The 19,450-nt window shown below is 44.8% G+C and overlaps 1 protein-coding gene across 4 annotated transcripts in view; it reads left to right on the forward strand.

Annotated features, from left to right (window-relative positions):
* FAM222B (family with sequence similarity 222 member B) overlaps positions 1–19,450 on the forward strand; it is a 40,899-nt gene that overhangs the window by 8,568 nt on the left and 12,881 nt on the right. Inside the window, exon 1 of one of the 4 annotated variants that reach the window (XM_068154555.1) lies at positions 11,332–11,382. The exons of the other annotated variants lie outside the window; for them this stretch is intronic. Coding sequence (XP_068010656.1) covers positions 11,367–11,382 — 16 coding nt within the window. The 5' untranslated portion in view covers positions 11,332–11,366. Of the gene's footprint in view, positions 1–11,331; positions 11,383–19,450 lie in introns of those variants that run through there. 4 annotated transcript variants of the gene reach the window in all.

Raw genomic sequence — 19,450 nt, forward strand, 5'->3', positions numbered from 1 at the left:
CCCCCAGCTCCCTCAGCCTCTCCTCACAGGGCTTGTGCTCCAAACCCCTCACCAACTTTGTTGCCCTTCTCTGGACATGTTCCAGCAAGTCAACATCCTTTGGGTAATACGTCCCAAGAACCTTGGATGGTGGCTGCAGGTCGGTGAACCAAGTTCAGTCTTCACGATTTGGTGGGGCATGGACTTGCTGAAAAGCTCACAGCCCCAGAAAATAGCCTACCAAGCCTTCCAGCCCTGTATTGTGTTAGCAATAAATGCAGCAAGTGGAGAATGAGCAGGTACTTTTCATTATGTGTGGCAATTAAAATGTATCTCTTGATTCTTATTAGGGGAAATGACAATGCCAATCCCGGTTTGATTTGGACAGTTTGCACTGTACGTTTTGTCCTCCATGGACTAGGAGGGTGCTGGCTGAGACTGTTTCCATATCAAGGGTCTGATTTGCCTCCTTCTTTTATTAAAAATATATCATATTGATGCAGATATAATTCTATTTCTAACTAGACAAGCCTGCACTAGCCAGCTCTCAGGTTTGTGGCGTCTGTCTCCAGCAAAATCACAGCTAAGGAGAAAATGATTTATTTTGGTTTCCAGTGCTTAGATAAAACTCTGGGTTTGTGCAGATGGCACTGAAAGGATAACACATAGCTCAGATAAATTTGTGTAAAGCACTGTATATTAGTACCAGAATCCAAATCTTCAGTGCATCAGTAATAGGAGATTTATACATGATTGTGCCAGCCTGGGTTTTATTCAGCATATAGAATTATTTGCCGAGCATGGAGGTCAGCAGGGTTGGTGTACTCTGATCTGGCTGCTCCCTACATCTTGGTGTGGGGTGCTTCCAGCTGCCCAGCCAGGCACCCCAGAGAGCTGTTGGGAATTGTCTGGTTGGTACTGGACAATGCTTTGGGGGGTTTTGAGTGGAAAACATTCAGAGTGCAGCAGAGCAGGAGGGTGCTTGGCTTTTTGGACCGGGTACAAGTGTTTGTGGGGCTGTCTGCTCCTCTGTCAAAAGCTTTTATGAAATGCTTTAGTAGAGCGTGATAAAACAATTCTGAGAGCTGCACTAATTCTAAATAAATGTTTACTAAACAACATTAATGGATTTAAAATGTTTTTGGGAGTAGTTATTAGTCCTTCAGTCTCGTATGGTGAAGGGAGTTTTGTCTCGATGGGGGGCTGCCATTTTAATGCTTCCTGGCAGGAGGCCTATTTTGATCATGCAAATTAGGTTGGGAAAAGTAGGCTAAGCCACTAAAAAGTAGGAGAGGTTTTGAAATTTGGAATGTTTTAAGGTGACTGTTTTTCTAATCATTAACATTTCTGTTATCATTGTTGATGTGCCTCACTTCATTTCCTTGATTCTCATGTCCTCATCCCTGAATGCTCATGACCTCAGTGATGGTTACTCTTTTATCCACTGCTCAAAATGGAAGCCATAGTCTGTTGGCTGTTTTACTCCCAGCAAGGTGCTTGGAAATATTGCCATGTGGTGTGTTTTGTTGTATAATTAGAAATGCAGATACAGTGGGGTTTTTTTTGTTGCAACATGGTTAATTTTTTCTGTTCTGTTAACATTAATAGGGAGTGAAGGTTAAAAGTTGGCTTATGTAAACTCTGGGTATTTGCAGGATGCTCATTGGTGAGGGGATTAATTCTGGCAGTGAGGAAGGGGCATGGATGCACATGGGTGAGGGTCAGAGCCGGTGCCCAGAAGACTGGATCTCCAGTGAGAAGATGCTGGAGTTTTCACCAGAATGGTCTTCCACTTTCTCTACCAGTTTCTGACTGGGAGGTCAAGCCACTCACCAGCAGAGTGGCATGGCACTGGTGGAATACAGAGACCCATTGGAGATGTGAAGAGCAGCCCCCTGCCCCCCTGTCCTGGCTGGCACATGGGACCTCACAGCCACCATCATGGAGAAACACTCAGTCCATCCTTCTCTTCCAGCTCCTCCAGGCAATGAGTGTGTCAGCAAAATAAGTGTCTTGATGCCTGCTGGCTTGCAAGCTTCATTTAATCCTATTAATTTTTAATAGAAAATTAATATTGAGCTAGCACACTTCCAGCATGACTTTGTCTGTGTGCAGAAAAGACCCCTGGTTTGTGTTTGCTTTGGAGGGGAGGAGTGGTGCATCTTGCAGGAGACCAGACCCTTGTGGCTGAGCTGGTAGCTGGAGCAGTATGGGGCTTTGAGCTGCTGGACACATCTTGGTAGGGCTGTCACCTTCAGCAAACACCTTCAGTGGTGCCCTGCTCCACTTGGGTGATCACAAACGTTGGTTGGATTTCAAATGTTTATCTCTAAAGCAGCGCTCTGCAGTGGGGTGTCGTTTGTACACCGTGCTGCTTGGATGAACTGGGGGGGAACTGGGCATTTCCAGCCTAATGTGTGCAACAAGTGTGCTGTGTGTCAATTAGCAAGAGGCTGACCTGACCACCACCATCTGGTGGAAAATGCCAAGAGTTGAATACCAATTGTATGAGGACTTCAGCAAATATTAAGTGACTTAAGGTTTTCCTATTGGTGAAAAAAAAAACCCAGACATATTTTTGATTGCTCTTTACAGATGGAAAGTTGTGCTGGAGGTGGGAGAGTTTGTAGCCAGCCACCCAACTGTGACTTTGCTGCCAGTTGGTGTTCTGCAGTCTCCAAAACAGAAAATGTGAAACAGGAAGGTCTACTCTGTGAATTGATGGTATCTTTCTTGTTAAGATAGATTCTGGGAAAGTAAGCTGCATTCCTTACCTCTTGCAAACCTTTTTAACTGTTTTTTCTCACGTTAGCTCGATCTTATCGTGTAAGTATTTGTTGCATCATCATATTTGCTTTATTCTCTCTGCTGGGACGTCAGATAATCGCTTTATACTTTTTAATGGGAAGAGTTTAGGAAGCCTCCTGGCTCTGAGGTGGGGGTGAGCAGTGCAGCTCCTATTGCAACACTGCCTTTCTTCCAGCTTTTCTGGAGCTCAGCACGCAGCACGCAGGAGAAAGGGAGGGAGGCACGGACGGCTGGCACCTTCTCCTGGACTGAGCAGCAGCCATAAAGTTACCCAATGCTTTAGACTCCATCATAAAAGTAAAGCTCCCATCTCTGATGTGCCTGGTGTTTAGGTAGAGCTCATCTGCGGGAATACTCAGCCAGACTTTCCTTATGAAGTAGTATTATAGGGTATTAATTATTCATAGTCAGTTTAATTCTTCTTTCTTGCATATTTAATTGCGATAGCATGCTGTATGTCACAGTGATTTCCCAGAAGAACTGTACACCAAAGGAAAATCATTCAGGTATATAGTCTTAAAACGTGTCCCTGCTAATCTTTGTTGTTTAATTTTGGGGCGGAATGGGATATTATCAGCTGTTTCTTGCGGAGAAACAGTTATGCAAACGCGTGATTTTGCTTAATCTCCTCAGCTAAATTCTCCCAGCCCAGATAGCTGGTTTGATTTTTGGCTGATGACATTTACCTTGCCCTGCTTATTTTATGAGGGGGAAAAAATGCTTAATGGGAGGGAGGACGTGACTTCTGTTTTCTTCTCTGAAGGGGGGAACCTCTGTCAAAAGACTTTGGAAGTGCCGATCGATTCCTTCCAGAAGATGAAGGAAGGGAATAAGATTTTTATTGAGTGTTTTTCCAGTGATCAGAATAGCAATGCTGAAGGCTTGCGTGATTAACCACTACTTTTTTTTTATTCATTTAACAGCTAGGATGGGGTTGGTAGGAGAAAATGTTAGAGGCACAGGAACTGCAAATGCTTTCGCCATTTGATTTGCATTCCCCTCGTTCTAGAGCCGTTTCATGCTTGTGAGGCGCTTGGTGAAACTGCATCCCTCGTGTTTGGAGGGCAGGATTGTTCTCTGAGATTTACTGTAGGAGTTTAAACTTCTGAAAAATCTGTTTACAATGTGTCTGAACCGGAGGATGGAGGACACAGTAGAGACTGTTATCTGTTTACTGCTCAGATAAGGAGGTGGAATAGATTGCTGGCCTGTTTCTGAACTCTGCTTAATGAATGGTTGCTAGGCAAATTGCATCTCAATCAGCTTAATCCTCAAGATGTCATTTACAGGTCTGCTCTTTGTGAGGGCCAGAACCGTGTGCTTTCAAACTGTACAGGCCAGAAATTGCAAGCAAAGCAGCTTAGAATAGCTCGTTCAAAAATTCAGTGTACAAGTGCTGCTGAGCTGCCCAATTTCAAGTGCCTGTTGTCACAGGGCCATCACTGCGTGGCCACGCGCTAGATTAGATGTTTGGTGATAGACAGGAGGCAGCAGCATCATTAGCACTGTTCCTTGATCAGCACAGCACACATCATAACATTTTGGTGCTGGATTAGTGTGAAGGAAAACGTTTCTAAATGGGGACTGCGCTGCTGACGTGATGCAAGGTATTTTTGTTTTGACTGAGCTTTCTCAGAGCCTGGTGTGGTTTTGGGGTGTACATGTGGGATGTGATTAACTTTGGCAAACAGTTGAAAGTGGGAGGTGCTGTTAACCTGGAGCAGGGAGCTGGGCCTGGCCTTGGTGAGAGATCTCTAATCAGGGCAAGGCACAGGCTGGTTGTATGGAGGCTTCAACCTGCCTCTGGAACAGTGGACTTTCTCCTGCAGCATCAGGAGATCCAGTTAATTGCATGTGCTGGTATGTGTGTGGCCTACATACATTAGACTCATGATTTAGTCCAAAGGAGAAAAGTTTCCTAACATAGTTAAGCTTTAACAGTCTCTTTGTAAAGAAAAGATAACGAGATACTTGTTTTTATTGGTTTCCCATGACAGCGATTAATCTTACTGCAGGCAGAGCATTGTTCTTTGCATGGCTACACCTTCCTTCCCTTTGAAACAGATCCTCTGTGAGCGCTCTGTGTCATGACACTGAACACTGTAAATGCAAACTGGAAAAAACTGGACTTGTTGAATGCTGGAGACATTATGGTCACTGTGTGCTGATAGGAAATGTCCTTTACGTGACGTGGTTATTAAAAGCGCAGGTGAAAGTGTGGTGTGTGGACTTTGCAGCGCTTGCGGGCTTTGGCTGTGTGCACCTTTTGTGTTGCTCAGAAATGCTGTTAGAATTTTGGGGAAAGAGTGTATTAAAATGTTGAAAGCCTCTCCAAATAAAGCATAAATAAATTATTCCACCTTAGTCACCAGCAAAATGGTTGTGGCGCTCGCACATCCACGCTGTAGATGGGAAGAGGACTGTTGAACAGAAGACTTTGTGATCAGAGAGTGCTTTTCATGCAAATGAAGATTTTATTACATGCTGCTGAATCAGGGGCTTGTGTAGCGAGAACAGCACAGAACTGATAAGATCACTTTGTCGTGGCTTGAAATTTTGCCCAGCATGTCTTTCAGATCACTGAAAGAGTCAAGAAACACTCCTGTTAAGGGCGCAGCACTGACTGATAAAATATTTTGGGTGCGGGGCGTTTTCTTCGTGGCACAGTCTGTGCAGGAATCTGCCATGTGTCCGCAGCCCTGATCTCAGAGCAAGGAGGAAATGCAATGTGTAGGTCAGTGGAGCCATAAAACCTCCTGTTCTAGTGGGATTCTGGTTCTGCTTGTGCCCAAATGGTGCAGAATCTGCACCATGCAGAATGCTGCAAACCGGGAGCTGCTAGCACTGAGTCGAGCAGAGTTGTCCATCCTTTTGACTGGCATAACCTGTGTTGCCTGTTCTGAGGCACGAAGCGCTCTGCACAGGCTGTGGGGCTGTGGTTTGCTGCAGAGGACACCCATCCAGGACTGGATCTGTTGGTTTTCCTTTTCTGTTTGTTAGCTAATATCATCTTCCTGACGTTCTTCTCCGATGGTTGGAACCGGTTTGGTTTAACAAGGACTGTTGCTGCCAGCAAGTGAATGGATATTTGTAGTGGAATGGGCTTCTAAATCTTCCCCTGCAGATGGGTAGTGTTCGGCATCCTGAAGTGACCTTGGTAAAAGTTCTCTAGCGTGTTACTTTCCCTCTTTATTTATCTCTCTTGATGTGTAGCAGCTTTACTTACAGAGCAGTGTCTGAGCTATTGGAAATCTGTCTTCTCTTCCTCTCTCCAGACATTGTCAGTGTAACACCCAAGCTACCTAGATTGACGCCTGAATATTTTGCCTTGGCGCAATCAGGAGGCATTCAGTGAAGCAGCAAGATGAGAAGAAGGTACAAGATTTAGGACTGACATTTTTAGACACTTTCCAGTCTGGAATTTTGAATAGTCTTGGTGAGGAAGGTCAAAGGTTCCCATCACAAGGTGTGCCCCTGCGTGTGTGTGTTAGGCATCCATCAAAGCGTATAGTGCAGGGGAGAAACACGCTTAACAGCCATCAGACTGCAGCGTGGAGCTGTTCTGTTTCAAATTCCTATCTGAAGAGTCTAGGAAGAAAAATCTAACCCTGCACGTTCCTGGAGAGTTTCAGAGCAGCAGGATGGAACCTTTTTTTCCATTTTTCTCATGCAAATGATGCTAAGGATTATTCCCTGTTTAAAATCTGGTTTGTACTGGCTTCTGAATGTCATTTAAAATAAACATCTGGAGAGCTGTTTGATCTCCTGTGCAAGGCTGTTGTCTGCCTCACTCGTTAAAATGACTTCTGCTTAATTTTTAGTGAAAGGCAAAGACCTAGATCATTTTAGCCCAGAGGCAACCTAAATAGTTCACCTTCTGCTGCTCAAAATTTCCAGGAGCATACAGCCTATCCAGCAGGTATTCAGAATCCTTTATCGTAAATAGCATGGCAGCAATAGGTATCTGTTTCTTCTCTGCTCCTCTTTGGGATCTGCAAGGCTGTTGCTACCTGTATCTGTACCTCTGCAAAGCCTCATTCTCCTGATGCTGAGCCTATGTTGAAGTGGATGCCCCACTCCAGGAGAACTGCAATTTTGTCCCATTGCAGCTTGCAGTGCAAAGCTCTGCTCCAGGAGATTGCCACAGTTTTGCTGTATCCCCGTCAGGTCAGTAGAGCAGTGTCACACAGGGTGTAATTGGTTATTTATTCAAATAGCCATTACTTTGGAGTCTGTTTTCTGTGACTGCTTGCTCCTCTGCTCTTCCCTGGAGACTGAAAATGTGTGCCCCTGGTGAGAGTGCTGGGTATCTGCTTCCTCTGTCCTTCTGGCTTTGAAATGGGCTCCTGTTGCTCTTTGGCAGATTCTGAAGCAGCGATCTGTGGCAGCAGCGTATTCAGAGCGAGAGTGACTTTACCTCTTTGTTTTGTCTCTTTATTTATGTCTGTATGGGATGAGCCGGTCCCACATTATGTGTGAAGTAGTTAAATTTTAGCCTGCATCTGTAGGATGTGGTTTCTCCCCCTCCCTTCTAGTCTCTTTGATCAAATCAAATAAAAATGCAGTGCTTTCATTTCGAGTTTTGTAGTTTCAAAGACAATCTCTTGACATGCTTGAGCAGTCTGGACCCGAGTCCTTTTTTTCCCTTAGTCCAAAGGCACACTGTCTTGTGCCTTTCTCTGTATCAGCAGTTGCAATCTGCATTGGCTTTTATCTGCATCAAAAGACAAATGGAAGAGAGCAAGGTGCTGCAGGAATGGGAAGCAGACTCACGTGTGCAATGGAAATATGTAATCCTTAGGTTCAGTCTGCCACATGGAGCAGGGACCAGTTTCCATACTGGAAATCTCCAGCCTATACTCCCTGCAATGGGAGTTTAGGTTTTAGGCTTTGAAGGTTGGTTAATCCCCCCCAGTTAATACCAACATAACATTTTCTGTGATGTCAAGCCTTTCCCTCTAAATGCCTTTCTTTTTTTTTTGCATATGTCAACTATACAAAGCAACACTCAATTTGAGAAATTAGCATTCCAGCACTCTGTAAGCACTTTATTTTTGTCCCCTTTGTGAGCAGCTGAACACACGTCCAGGCTGAAACACTGAGCTGCTGCTTCCCAGTGAACATCCACCCCAGTACCACTTGGCACAAGGAGCAGTCAGAAGGCTTCCAGCCCCATAAGTGTAGGAGAACTTGGAACTTTATCCAGCACTCCTGACCTCTGTCCTGGAAAAGCACATCTGCAAATCTCTCTGGGGGAGAGGATGCCAGTGAAGCTGTACTAAATTAGGAATAGTGTGGCCAGCAGGAGCAGGGAAGTCATTGTGCCCCTGTACTCTGCTTTGGTTAGGCTGCACCTTGAGTACTGTGTCCAGTTCTGGGCCCCTCAGTTTAAGAAGGACATCGAAACACTTGAACGTGTCCAGAGTAAGGGCAACAAGGCTGGGGAGAGGCCTTGAGCACAGCCCTGTGAGGAGAGGCTGAGGGAGCTGGGATTGTTTAGCCTGGAGAAGAGGAGGCTCAGGGGTGACCTCACTGCCCTCTACAACTACCTGAAAGGTGGTTGTAGCCAGGAAGGGGTTGGTCCCTTCTCCCAGGCAACCAGCACCAGAACAAGGGGACACAGTCTCAAGCTGCGCCAGGGGAGGTTTAGACTCGAGGTGAGGAGGAAGTTCTTCACCAAGCGAGTCATTCGTCATTGGAACGGGTTGCCCAGGGGGGTGGTTGAGTTGCCGTCCCTGGAGGTGTTCAAGAGGAGATTGGACGTGGCACTTGGTGCCATGGTCTAGTCATGGGGTCTGTGTTGATAGGTTGGACTCGATGATCCTCGAGGTCCTTTCCAACCTTAGTTATACTGTGATACTGTAAATGGTACGAGGTTTCTCAGCCAGAGGAGCGCTCTGGTCGCTGTCACCCGGATCAAAATCCAAACCGTGTCTCATGGCACTCGTAATGTCATGGTGCGCCTTACTTTTTCTGAGCAGTAGTGCTTAAAGCAAAGTGTGTTTCTCTCTGCACTAAGGCGTCAGATTCAGCTATTCAAAGCAAGCTGATAAATTGCTTTTCATTAAGTGTCTGAGCTCCAAGGGGTTCCTTATGTGTTCCAAGGAAAAAAAATGCATCAATTAGAGCTTCTGTAGAGCATTTATCAATCACGTAGTTATAAACAGTGCTAATGGAGTTAATTGAAGGTAGAAAAATTCACCTTTTGAATTTGTTGACTGTAGCAGTTCCGTGGTTGGAAAGACAAATTGGCTGGGAATGAAAATCAAGTGATACTTTGGGAATTGCCTGAGTAACTGTCTGGAGTATGCACTTGAGCAGCCTCACACACAGTGCTCGAGGGGTGTGCTGCCTTTGAGTGTAAGATGCCCCATGAAGGTCAGAGGTGTTCCAGCCCAGGTTAGTTTGAGCTCAGTGTTAGTGCAGGCAGGATCATTCTGTGTTTGCTGTTGAGGTACAGGCTGTGGTAGCAGTATTTGTTCTCTTCTTGCCCACACAGACAGGTTGTGTTTACCATGCAGAGGGATGTCTCACTGACTGTAGTACAGCCACAGCTGCCTCTGTGTCCTATCCATGCAATCTCTCTATTGCTCTGAGTGTGTGTTGGTTTTTTTAAAAGAAAAAGGCAAATGCAGAGGAGGAAGGATGCAAAAAAGCAAACAAAAAAACCTGCTCACCTGCATTCAGTGAAACTTACTGTGGGGGGAAGGGGAAATGTTTTGTAAATGTAAACTTTGGATAAAAGTGATATGTTGGTGGCTTCTGAAGGGATCATGTGAGAACGTGCTGAAATGTTTTATCAGGCCTCTGGTGCTTGTGGTATGTAGAGGTTTTGAAAACACATTGCTTTCCTTGTGGCTGTTCTGAGCTGCCAGCCATGCAACTGGCTGATTTTCATGCTTCTCAGAAAGCACCAGGAATAGCAGAGACCTTTTTATAGTAGTTCACAATTAATGTATCTTTTGTCCTTTCTTGTCCTGAGTTGTTAGGAGGTGGTCTTTGAGTTTCTTGGAAAGCTGATAAGGACACTAGGTCTGTGTCAGAACAAGCCAGCAGGGCACCAGCATGTTGTTCTAAAGGTTGACAGGAAAACACTGTCCCCAAATGTCTGGTCCAGCTCTTTGGTATTCACCTGATGGCTTGTGCTTTCTGCTGGTGAGCGTTTTCTACTTGTGTTGCAGCTTCTGTTTGAGGTTCTTTGAATGCTTTTCATCTTTACAGTAGGCTGCACAATATCTCCAGCTGTAGAAGAAGGTCTTATCTTGCACTTACAAGTGGTAAAACGTGTATCCAAGAGCCGATGGTGTTTGTGGCCCAACAGGAAGCACCATCGCTGTGCGCAATTACAGATCTCCAGTTTGGGGTCTGAAAGAAAAATATCTGCTGTTCGTTTCTCCACTTGCTTTGTAAATGGGCTGTTGAAATTCCACCACATATGAGACCTTAATTCAGTATCCAGAGAACTAAGCACTAAACCAAAGAGCTCTCAGCGTGATGGTGCAGCTCTCAGTGGTGCACAATGCATAAGCGGTGCAAACTCAACCCCCGCCACGAGCCTGCCTGCGCCGCCCGCACACCTGCTCCACAAGTGAGTCACTTTTTTTTTTGTTCTGCTTAATATGCAAGTTCTTTATTGTTTTTTGTTTTGTTTTGGATGAAGTCTAATTCATTCTGCCTCATCTTATTTGCAAATATTTCTCTTTTTCAAGTGAAATCTATTTTTAACTCGGACTCGAAGCGTATTTTTTCAGTATCAAGCAAGCGTCTGGTTTGTTGTTCCTGTGTTGCACAGAGGTAAAATTTGTTCAAAGTTAGCTCTGGAAAATAAAATAAAAAAAAGAAAGTGTTTTGAAATAATCAGCTTGTAATAAACAGGGGAAGACAGCTACTTTCCTACTCAGGGAACTGTCATAATCTGTAACTTCTAACGATGTTTTAGAAGGAAGAACTGTCATCCCTCTGTCGTGTGCAGCCACAAGGATTTCTGTAAGTCATGATTAAGACTTTAATTCTGGGCTTTTATAGAGTAAGTGTGGAATGAGAGAAGATAATGGTGATCTGTACAAAGCAGCCACTGGAGAGGGAACTGTTTCATGTTTCCTTTCCCTAGGCAGCTGCTTGCTATACTTAAGCTTCCTTTTCAGATGCAGGAAGGCAAGAAAGTCAAGAAGGAGGAATTCTGGCTAAGAGTTGCATGAGGAAGCTCACAGCTCTTACATGCCCTTTGTGGTGAGGTAAACCCCAGAACTGCCACCTCATGCTTCTCCCAGACATCAAATGTGTAGGAAAGCTGCACATAGCACTGACATAGTGCATGTTTCTGCTGCTGATGTTGAGGTTATAACTGCAGACTCTGCTGTGGGAAAGGGGTCAATGTGTATTTTGGCTTCTTATCACTTGAAGGCAGAAGGAAGTTGCGTATGAGGATGGAGAACGTCAGTTAGTGGGAATGCATGGTGCCTCAGTCGGGGTATGTGTTAGCAGCATCCTGTAGTTTGTTAGTCGCTGGGCTGATCTGGGTTTGCTTTGGATGGAAGTCATCTCAGCTAACCTTAATACCATCATGTTCACATGAGAACATGCACACTCATCTCTGTAAGTCTGTTCTCTGTTTTATAGTAGCTGCTGTGATTTTATAAACGCTGCTCAGGCGTGTAGGAAGAAAGTGGGTTTAAGTTTGCCCTGAGGATAGTGGATTCTTTGGAGGAAGGAATGTTTGTTTGCACCTCTTGGTGTCTTGTTGAAGAAAACAGCATCTTCTGTGACTGTTGCAGTGCTGGGTAGTAGAGTCTGTTTTGCATTTTGAAAATGGAGATTTAAGCCTCACATCCTGAGAAAGTTAGGATTTTGCTGACAGTGCTGTTTTTACCTGGCCTCTGCTCTTAATTGCTACATCTGCCTTTTCTCCCTCTCTGAAATGACTGTCCAGGTTTAGGCACTGTGAAACATAACTAAAATACATTCCAGACTCTTTCTTCATCCCAGTAGAGCATTAAAAATTTGGAGTTGGAAGTTACCATATAAAAGGAGAAAGAAAATTAATTAAAGGTCAGAGTGCTTTAGTGTAGTGAAAATTCAGAGGAGGCAGATACAAAGTTATTCAAATCGCTTCTGACTTCAGGCAGGTCCATTTTCCTACTTCTTGTGTATGTTCCCATGGTAAAAGGAGCATCTCATCTGTCTCATAACTGACCACTAGTATATGTGTTTCAAGCACAGCCAGAAATGCTCCTTTGAAGCTTTGGCCAGGCCCTATAATTGTCCTGACTTGTCTTTTCTCCATCTTCTCTTTGCCTCAGAAGTGGTCCACAACACCTGGCAAGACCTACTTACGCCTGTGCTGTCTGTCAGCTCCTGCCATGCTGCAGAATACAGAGTTAAATCTAAAAATAGGCTTAAAAAGAGGTGAGGGTTTTGAGCAAAGTAAAATAAGCCACTGATTTGGGTCATGAAATGGAATTGATGTCACTGGTTCTCCGTTGCAAGCTTTCTTGAGCTACAGAGTTCTGTTCCGAGCCGTGAAAATGTGGAGGAGCAGTGGTGAGCAAATGGCAGTGAGGGAAGAATGGTCTGCTTCCAGTTCTCCCAGGGAGACTGCTTGGACCATGACCTTGTAAGCCAGACATGAGACGTCAAGGTGGTATTGAAAGCTCTGCAGTTTCATTTATCTTCAGTGGTAGGAACCTGTCACCCACTGCTGTCCTTTTAAGAAGGAGCGACCATGGCATCGGGCAATTAAATGCTTCATCCAAAATTACGTCAGGAACCTGTGGTGAGCCAGATACTTCCTTCAGCCTCTTCTGTCATAGGCTAGCCCACAATCAGGAGACCAGTCTCCTAACATAAATCTGGTCAAAAAGCCTGAAGCCACTATAAAAGGAGTCATCTGCAATTTTTGCCCGTTTCAAGAGTGGTTATGTGGCTTCAGTGATGTTTGTTAAGTGCTTTGATATGCTTTGGTGAAGGGCAGAGTGTTAATAATTAAAATTGGAAGGAAGTTCTAAAGTAGTTTGGGGATGATGGACACTTTCTGGTCTGTTAGTTAACAAAAATGCAAAATATAAATGGATGTATCAGCAGGAATTTAGTTTAACACTCCCTTCCCCCAGCCACCTGCATGGGCTGAGCACAAAAAGCAGCTAATTGTCTGCTCTGCTGCGGAGATGAAAGAAGCTGGTCCTACAACAGGAACAGCTATTGAACTGCTTGAAGGTGGTGAATTGTCAGCACTGAAAACCTTTTGAGTTGGTGTCTCAACCTGCTCAAAAAGTACCTTATTTGTCCTGGTGTTTGCAGTGTTCGGGCGTTGATGAAACCAGCGTCTTGTGACACGAATCTTATGTTTCAGTCCATGTCATTGAGAGGTCAGTAAAACTGAAACTTGTTTTTGAAGGTTTACACCTTGGCTGTGTTTGGGTAGTGTTGAAGGGTGTGTTTGGTGAGGACAGGTCCTCTTAATGGCTTTATCTTGGCCTGCTGAGGAGCTGCTTGCAGAATCTGGACTGTGTGACTGGCCTCTTGTTTGTCCATTTTACTGCAAGCAGTTTCATTTGCAGAGTGCAGGCAGGAGCAGGCTTCTTGCCAGCAACAGCTTCATTCAGATTAGGGCTTTAGTTCAATTATGTCCAATTAACTTTTATTGCAGATAGCAGTGATAATTACTTGCAAGTCAATTTTTTGGCTGTGGTTATCCCAAGGCTAAAGCCTGAGCTTGATGGATTTTAATAACTGAAGTGACGTATAGCTTTTCCTCTTTCTTTTTTCTTCTTTAGGCCTCAATTAGATGAAAGGTCAGAAGCTATGTAAAAATCCATCTTACAATTAAAGCCAACTGTTCTACTCTTCAGCAGATGCATAGTACTGTGTTTTAAAACAATCTCCTGGGGCTGACCTAAAAAAAGGCTTTTTAAACTCAAAGATCATAACCTTGAGCTTGCTGCTGCTTTATCTGAAGAGCAAATTGGATGGAGCTGCTGTCACACGTGGCAGTACCCAGAGCTGAGAGCTGCCACCTTGGCATTTCTTGCTGCACTACATCCTCTTCAAAATTGCTCACCTAGAAGCCTTTAGTGGTGGCCCTTGGGCATGAGGAGTGTGATATGAACAGTTTAAGTCCTGCTACCCCAAAGCTTCCTCATTTTGTTCCTTGTCGAGTGTTGCCATCCTAGCTCTGGGAGAGGAGCAGAGCTGTGCTGCAGCAGGTGCCTCTCCTCTCCCAAAGCACCCCACGTACATTTAAATTCTCTCTGCCTTTCCCTTCCGACTATTTAATTTGGTTGCCTCAGTAACATTCTAAATGGAGGTCACCATAAAAGGTGAAATGGTTTACAAGCAAAATCATAGTTAATTAAACTGCGAGAAGCAAAAATTGATTTTGATCGAAACTGTTGCGGGGCCTTACAAAAGGTCCACCTGAACGTGGAGAGCCAAAAGGTCCTGTGCTGGCAGATGCTGACTCTGCACTCTGCTTGTTACAAAAGGCGACTTCCTATTGTTCACTCTTCCTATTTATTTATCCCCAAGTCCACTCGGTGCTGGTGTGATTTATTGCCATTTCAGAGGCACCCCCCCTCCGTGCGTTAGTTTGCAGGTTTCCATTTATACAACGTTAAGAGGATGCGCTACCGGCCGGTGATGAATAAACTGCTGCTCTGGAAATTTTGTTCCAGGAAACAGTAAGATTTATCTCTGGCTCTTCAGCAGCCCTGGGAAAGGGCCATTCTGGTAAGTGCCAAAGAATAAAGGGAAGTTTTAGGGCTGGGTTGAAAAAAAAATAAGGCAGGAAGCCTGCAGGATCAGTCTAGACGCTGTCAAGCAAGGCACGGCTGCCTGCAAAGAGTCATATTGACCACGGAGGTTGGTGGCAGGGGTTCAGCCTCTGCAGTTGACACGAACAAATTTCTGAAACCCCTAGATTTTCGTTTACTTTAAGAGAGGGGGGGAAAAGAATGAGCCTCATTTGGTCTCGAGCAGCCTGCCAGGGGGTAAATGAGACACTGAGTTTCCCTTGGAGCATGAAAATTGGCCCGGATTCAATTATGTTTCCTGGCAAGCTCTTACAGACATTTGTACCAGAGAAACTTCACAACCCGAGTTAGTTTTTGTTTTTGTTTGCAGCGTTTATATATGCTGAACTTGGAATGTGCAGCGTGTGCTCGGGGGTTGCCATAAATCCCATCAGTGGTTCTGGAACTTCACGGGGGCTCCCTGGTGAATAAGGAGGAGAAGCGAGGCGTAGCAGCCAGCCACAAGCGCTTAACAACCCGCGCACGGCTCACGGGACCCCAGGGTGCTGGAAACTTGGAATAGTTTGGAGCTTTTCTTTTGTGTGTGGGTGGATGCTCCTGCTTCCTCTTGGCCCCAGGCTTTGTGAACAAGCCTGCAGTTAATCGTGGAATTTCATGGAATTTCAAACATGCATGTTTACTTTCAGGACCTAACTTTAGACTTCACCAGCTTGCTTTTGTCTGAACCAGCTCAGTTTCCCATATTTCAGTGGCCAGGGATGGTTTGTGGGGAGTGTTTCCTTTGTGTGCTTACTGTGTAAAGCCTCTTGGGAGCTTCAGAGACTGGTGTGTTTAAAAGCTTGGCAATAACTCTGCATATGTGGTCTGTTTATATAATGATAAAGCTCTGTTAGAGTATTAGAAATTTCCTAGTAGTACTGAGTTGCTTCACACCCAGGTTTTACTCTAGCTCATAAAAAATACCCCCTGGCCTGAGGAGCACTGAGTCTGGCAGAGTCAAACCTTGAATATCAGCCAGGAAATATATATCTTTTTGGTCTGCAAAGGCAACATCATGGTAAGTTTTACTGGAAGTCATTCTTGGCTCTACAGGGAAGATGTTCCCAGGGTAATGAGTGAAGGTGAGTCCTTCTGTCCTACCTACCACCAGTGAGCCTCGGTGGTGGCAGGACTTGATCTGAAAGTCAGTGCAGGGGGCACTGCTGCCTGGGCTAAAAACCACCCTGATGTGCAGGTAAGGCTGAACATAACATTCATTATGGGGGATGTGACAATTACCCCCAGATCCCAAGCACTGCAAATCCTTCTTAAGCTTAACATGCTTTGATTTAATTATTAATAAATTGTAGGAGGGGGAAAAAAAAAAAGATGAATCTGTTCATGTGTCTAAACCTGCTGACTGTTTCCTAGAGCATCCTGCAGTACGTGTGCTGTTAAGGTTATATCCTGCAGCCAGATTAGATTAAAATTAGTTCAAAGGGAGGTATTTATTTATTTATTCCAGTCTAAAGTTTGTGTTCCTTTAGGAATGTACTTTATCTTTTATATGTATTTTCAAGACAAAGCTCTCTGTGCTGTGCTTGGCAGCGTACAGGGTCGGTTTAGAATACAATTTAAAAGCTTCAAGGCTTTTACAGCTGCCCTGGTGTCAAAGCCTGCTGGTCAGTTTGCTCTCCAGTTTGCAGCTGACTGGTTTAGATGTGTTACTCAGTGTTCCAGCGCCTGTTACAGTGGGAAAAAAAAATCTCTCTGTTTCTCATTCCCTGTGTCTGTTCCAGTTCCCCCAGTAACATGCAACCCATCCTCAAAGGGGCTGGGCCAGCAGTCCCATGGGGAGCTTTGCAGGTGCTGGTGCCCACACAAGTTGCTGCTGTGGAGCCAAGTCTGCTGGTGAGGAGTCTTGATGTGCCAAGTTCAGTTTATCTCTTGCTCTGGACTAATTAGAAGCAGTAAAGCAGAGCACAGGAGGGGATGATGTGCCCAGCTGCCTTTGTGTCAGGACCCTCTGCTGCTGACCTGAGCCTCGGCGTGACATCAGCTGGAGTCAGCCATTAATGCCCACCCCAGTCCCAGATGCAGTCCATGGGGGGATTTCAGTTCATTCTAGCTGAGTTGATGGTATTTGTGTTGGCTTATGCCAAAGAAGAGTCAGGTCAGAAAGCAGTAGTCAGATGCTGAGTATCTTGGAGGGAATAAATGTTAATTAATTTCTACCAGAAGAAATGAACAGGCTTATTTGCAAATATATTTCAAATGGGTTTGTTTGCAAATGCTGGGGTCTCAATTTCAGGAAACTATTAACTTCCTAGAGAAGAAAAAGTGGAGCAGGATTTTAATTATGAGATGTAGTCCAGCAATGGAGTTACAGTCAGCAATTCTACAGAAGTCTGAATTTCCTTTTTTAATGCTCAGTAGTGACCTAGATGGCATCAATTTGGTTATTGCAAATCAAGCTAAAAGAATTATTTTATGCTTCTACTTAAAATGGGTTTTCTGTGTCCACTATTTCCTTTAAAATGATTATTGCCACCCCAGTCTCTTATGAACCTTTGGCTTTGCCTAAAATGATTGTCTGCCTGCGGGAAGATCATGCCTCTCTATCCCTCCCTAAAACATCTCTCTCTGTATTGGAGCTAAAGCTTCTGTAAATACCTGTTTTGACCTTCAGAGAAATGCTGCTGTCTGTGGCAGGAGCCTGGCTCTTCCGAGTTGAATGCTGTGACCGCTCTTAATCACTTGTTCTCTCTCCTAATGTGCCATTATCCTGTTTATTGCTGAGCCTCTCTGTGGCACTTCAGCAAGGGGCTTACTCCAGGAGTCGAAGCGTTCAGGCTGTAATGAGCGTTAATGACGAGTCAGGTGAGCAAACCCTCTGTGTATCTCGCCTGTCAGACATGCTCCTGGTTCAGTCAGAGCATGCTGAGCTCATTGCTGAGCCCTTTTTCACTTTTTTGGGGCTGCACACAAATTTGCCATCACTTAAGTAATGTTTTGGCCACTGAGCTCCTTTGGGCACACAGAGGTGGGAAGTAATCTTGGGCTGCCATCAGACATTACTGGAGTAAAAAGTAGGTGAAGGTGGGAATGGTGTGTGATCTGATGGTTTTTCTGACTGCAGTGAAGGCTCTTAATTTTGTTTGTCTGCTTTTCACTGAGAAATAGGTCTTGTTTTTTCCAGTCTTCTGAAGTTGATGAAATGAGGGGGAAACAGGAAAATACAATTACTGGTTTTTTTTCTTGCTGACTGAGAGTGTTTATGTTGCTTACTCAGGTAAAGCTCTGGCAACTCACAGTGGTTTTGTCCTCTGATTAAAAGGAACTGGATTCTTGTTTTGTCTTTTTGGTCTTGCTGGGCATAATTTGGGCAAGAAACTGCTGCCCACAGGCTGTTTGCAGAGTTTCACTGAACATTGCATGCTTATATTCACAAATGAAAATCCTCTTTAAAGGTCAAGCAACTTTTCAGTTCCTAAAACAATTCCTTTAAGTTCTGGATGTGTCATCATTTCTGAACTCCTTTCTGAAAGACTCCCAAGCACTCCACCTCCTACAGAGGGCAAGGAAAAAAACTCAGAGTTTGGATTTATTTTACAAGGTTTTGCAAATACACCTCTTGAACTTCTGGTAGTGCAGATCAGTACTGTCTCCTAGGGCTGAAAGGGAGAATGATGTCAACCTCTTTTGGTAGCTGCATTGTAGACCCTCTAGCTTGGTGGATTGTATGAGTGTTTTCTCCTGGCACTGTGTCACTGCTGCTTCGAGTGAGGAGGATGAATGGGCAATAGCATGGAGTTGTCAAGCTGACATTCAGTTCCCACAACTATTTTTAATTGTTAGTCACAGTGGCACTTAATGAGCTCGCTCAGCAGCGCTCAGCCTTTGAGGGCACTCACACAGTGAAGATGAAGAAGTTTTTGTAAATTAATATTTGTCTGAATATTCCTGGCCATCGGTTTAATCAGCCTTTGTGTGCTGAACCACAGAGATGCAGGCAGACGTGGAGCTAATTCTGCCCAGTGATTGCTGTGCTGTGGAAATCTTTTAAGTCCATGCTTGTTCCCTGTAGTGGTGCAGATACTCCTTGGGCAATCTGACTTGTGACGATGGTCTGAGGTTAGGTTTCAAATGAATGTCTTTAAAACGTCCCTGCAGAGAAATCGGCTTTCAGAGCTTTCTGGAGCATGAAGGCAGCGGTGCTGCTATCCAGGACACAGTGCTGCCGTGTCAGGTGTCATCCAAGGGTTTCATTCACATCTCCTGTGCAGTCCTCAGCACTGTGACTCTTTTCAGAAGTGGCCTCAGCAGGGTTTCTGCAACCGTGGCTTCTCATGTCGGTCTCAAGCTTTCTGCTTCGCCTCTTCTGATCTCTGTTTTTATTGGGGATTGTGAAACAATGACTGACATTAAATCAGTCTGCAACATTTGAAGCCTTCAACTCTTCCCATCTTTTGGGGGTCACACACAAGCCCCAAGGCCTTTGTAGCTGCTGCTCAGGTGTTTTGGCAAAAACACTCCATGTGTAGCAGCACTGATCCTGTAGAGATCTGGGCAAGGAGAAAAAGTCTGCTGCTTTTCCCAGCTTGACTCAGACACTTTGTTTCCTAGAGCCTTCTGAAGTGCTCATGGCTGGATGTGGCTTGCCCCAGTAGCTGTGACAGAGGGGATTTGAGCAGGGGCTTGCATTGGGAGCCCTCTAGAGACCTTGTTCCATCTCACATTTCTCTCTGTCATGCTAGTAATGATCGGGAGCCTGCATTAACTTTGGTGCTGGGAACCCCCCTTCACACACCGTGATGGGATTTGAGGGTAGCTGTGCAGTGTTTGGATGTAAAGAGCTTCAGTGCTCCTTACATTCATTTCACAGTTTGATGTCCTAAATGCCAAACCCCACAGCAGAGGGTGGTGGCACCTCTGCA

Source organism: Melanerpes formicivorus, unplaced genomic scaffold (genome assembly GCF_026170545.1).
Source record: "Melanerpes formicivorus ecotype bairdi unplaced genomic scaffold, bMelFor1.0.p_v2 SCAF_29, whole genome shotgun sequence".
Taxonomy (NCBI): Eukaryota; Metazoa; Chordata; class Aves; order Piciformes; family Picidae; genus Melanerpes; species Melanerpes formicivorus.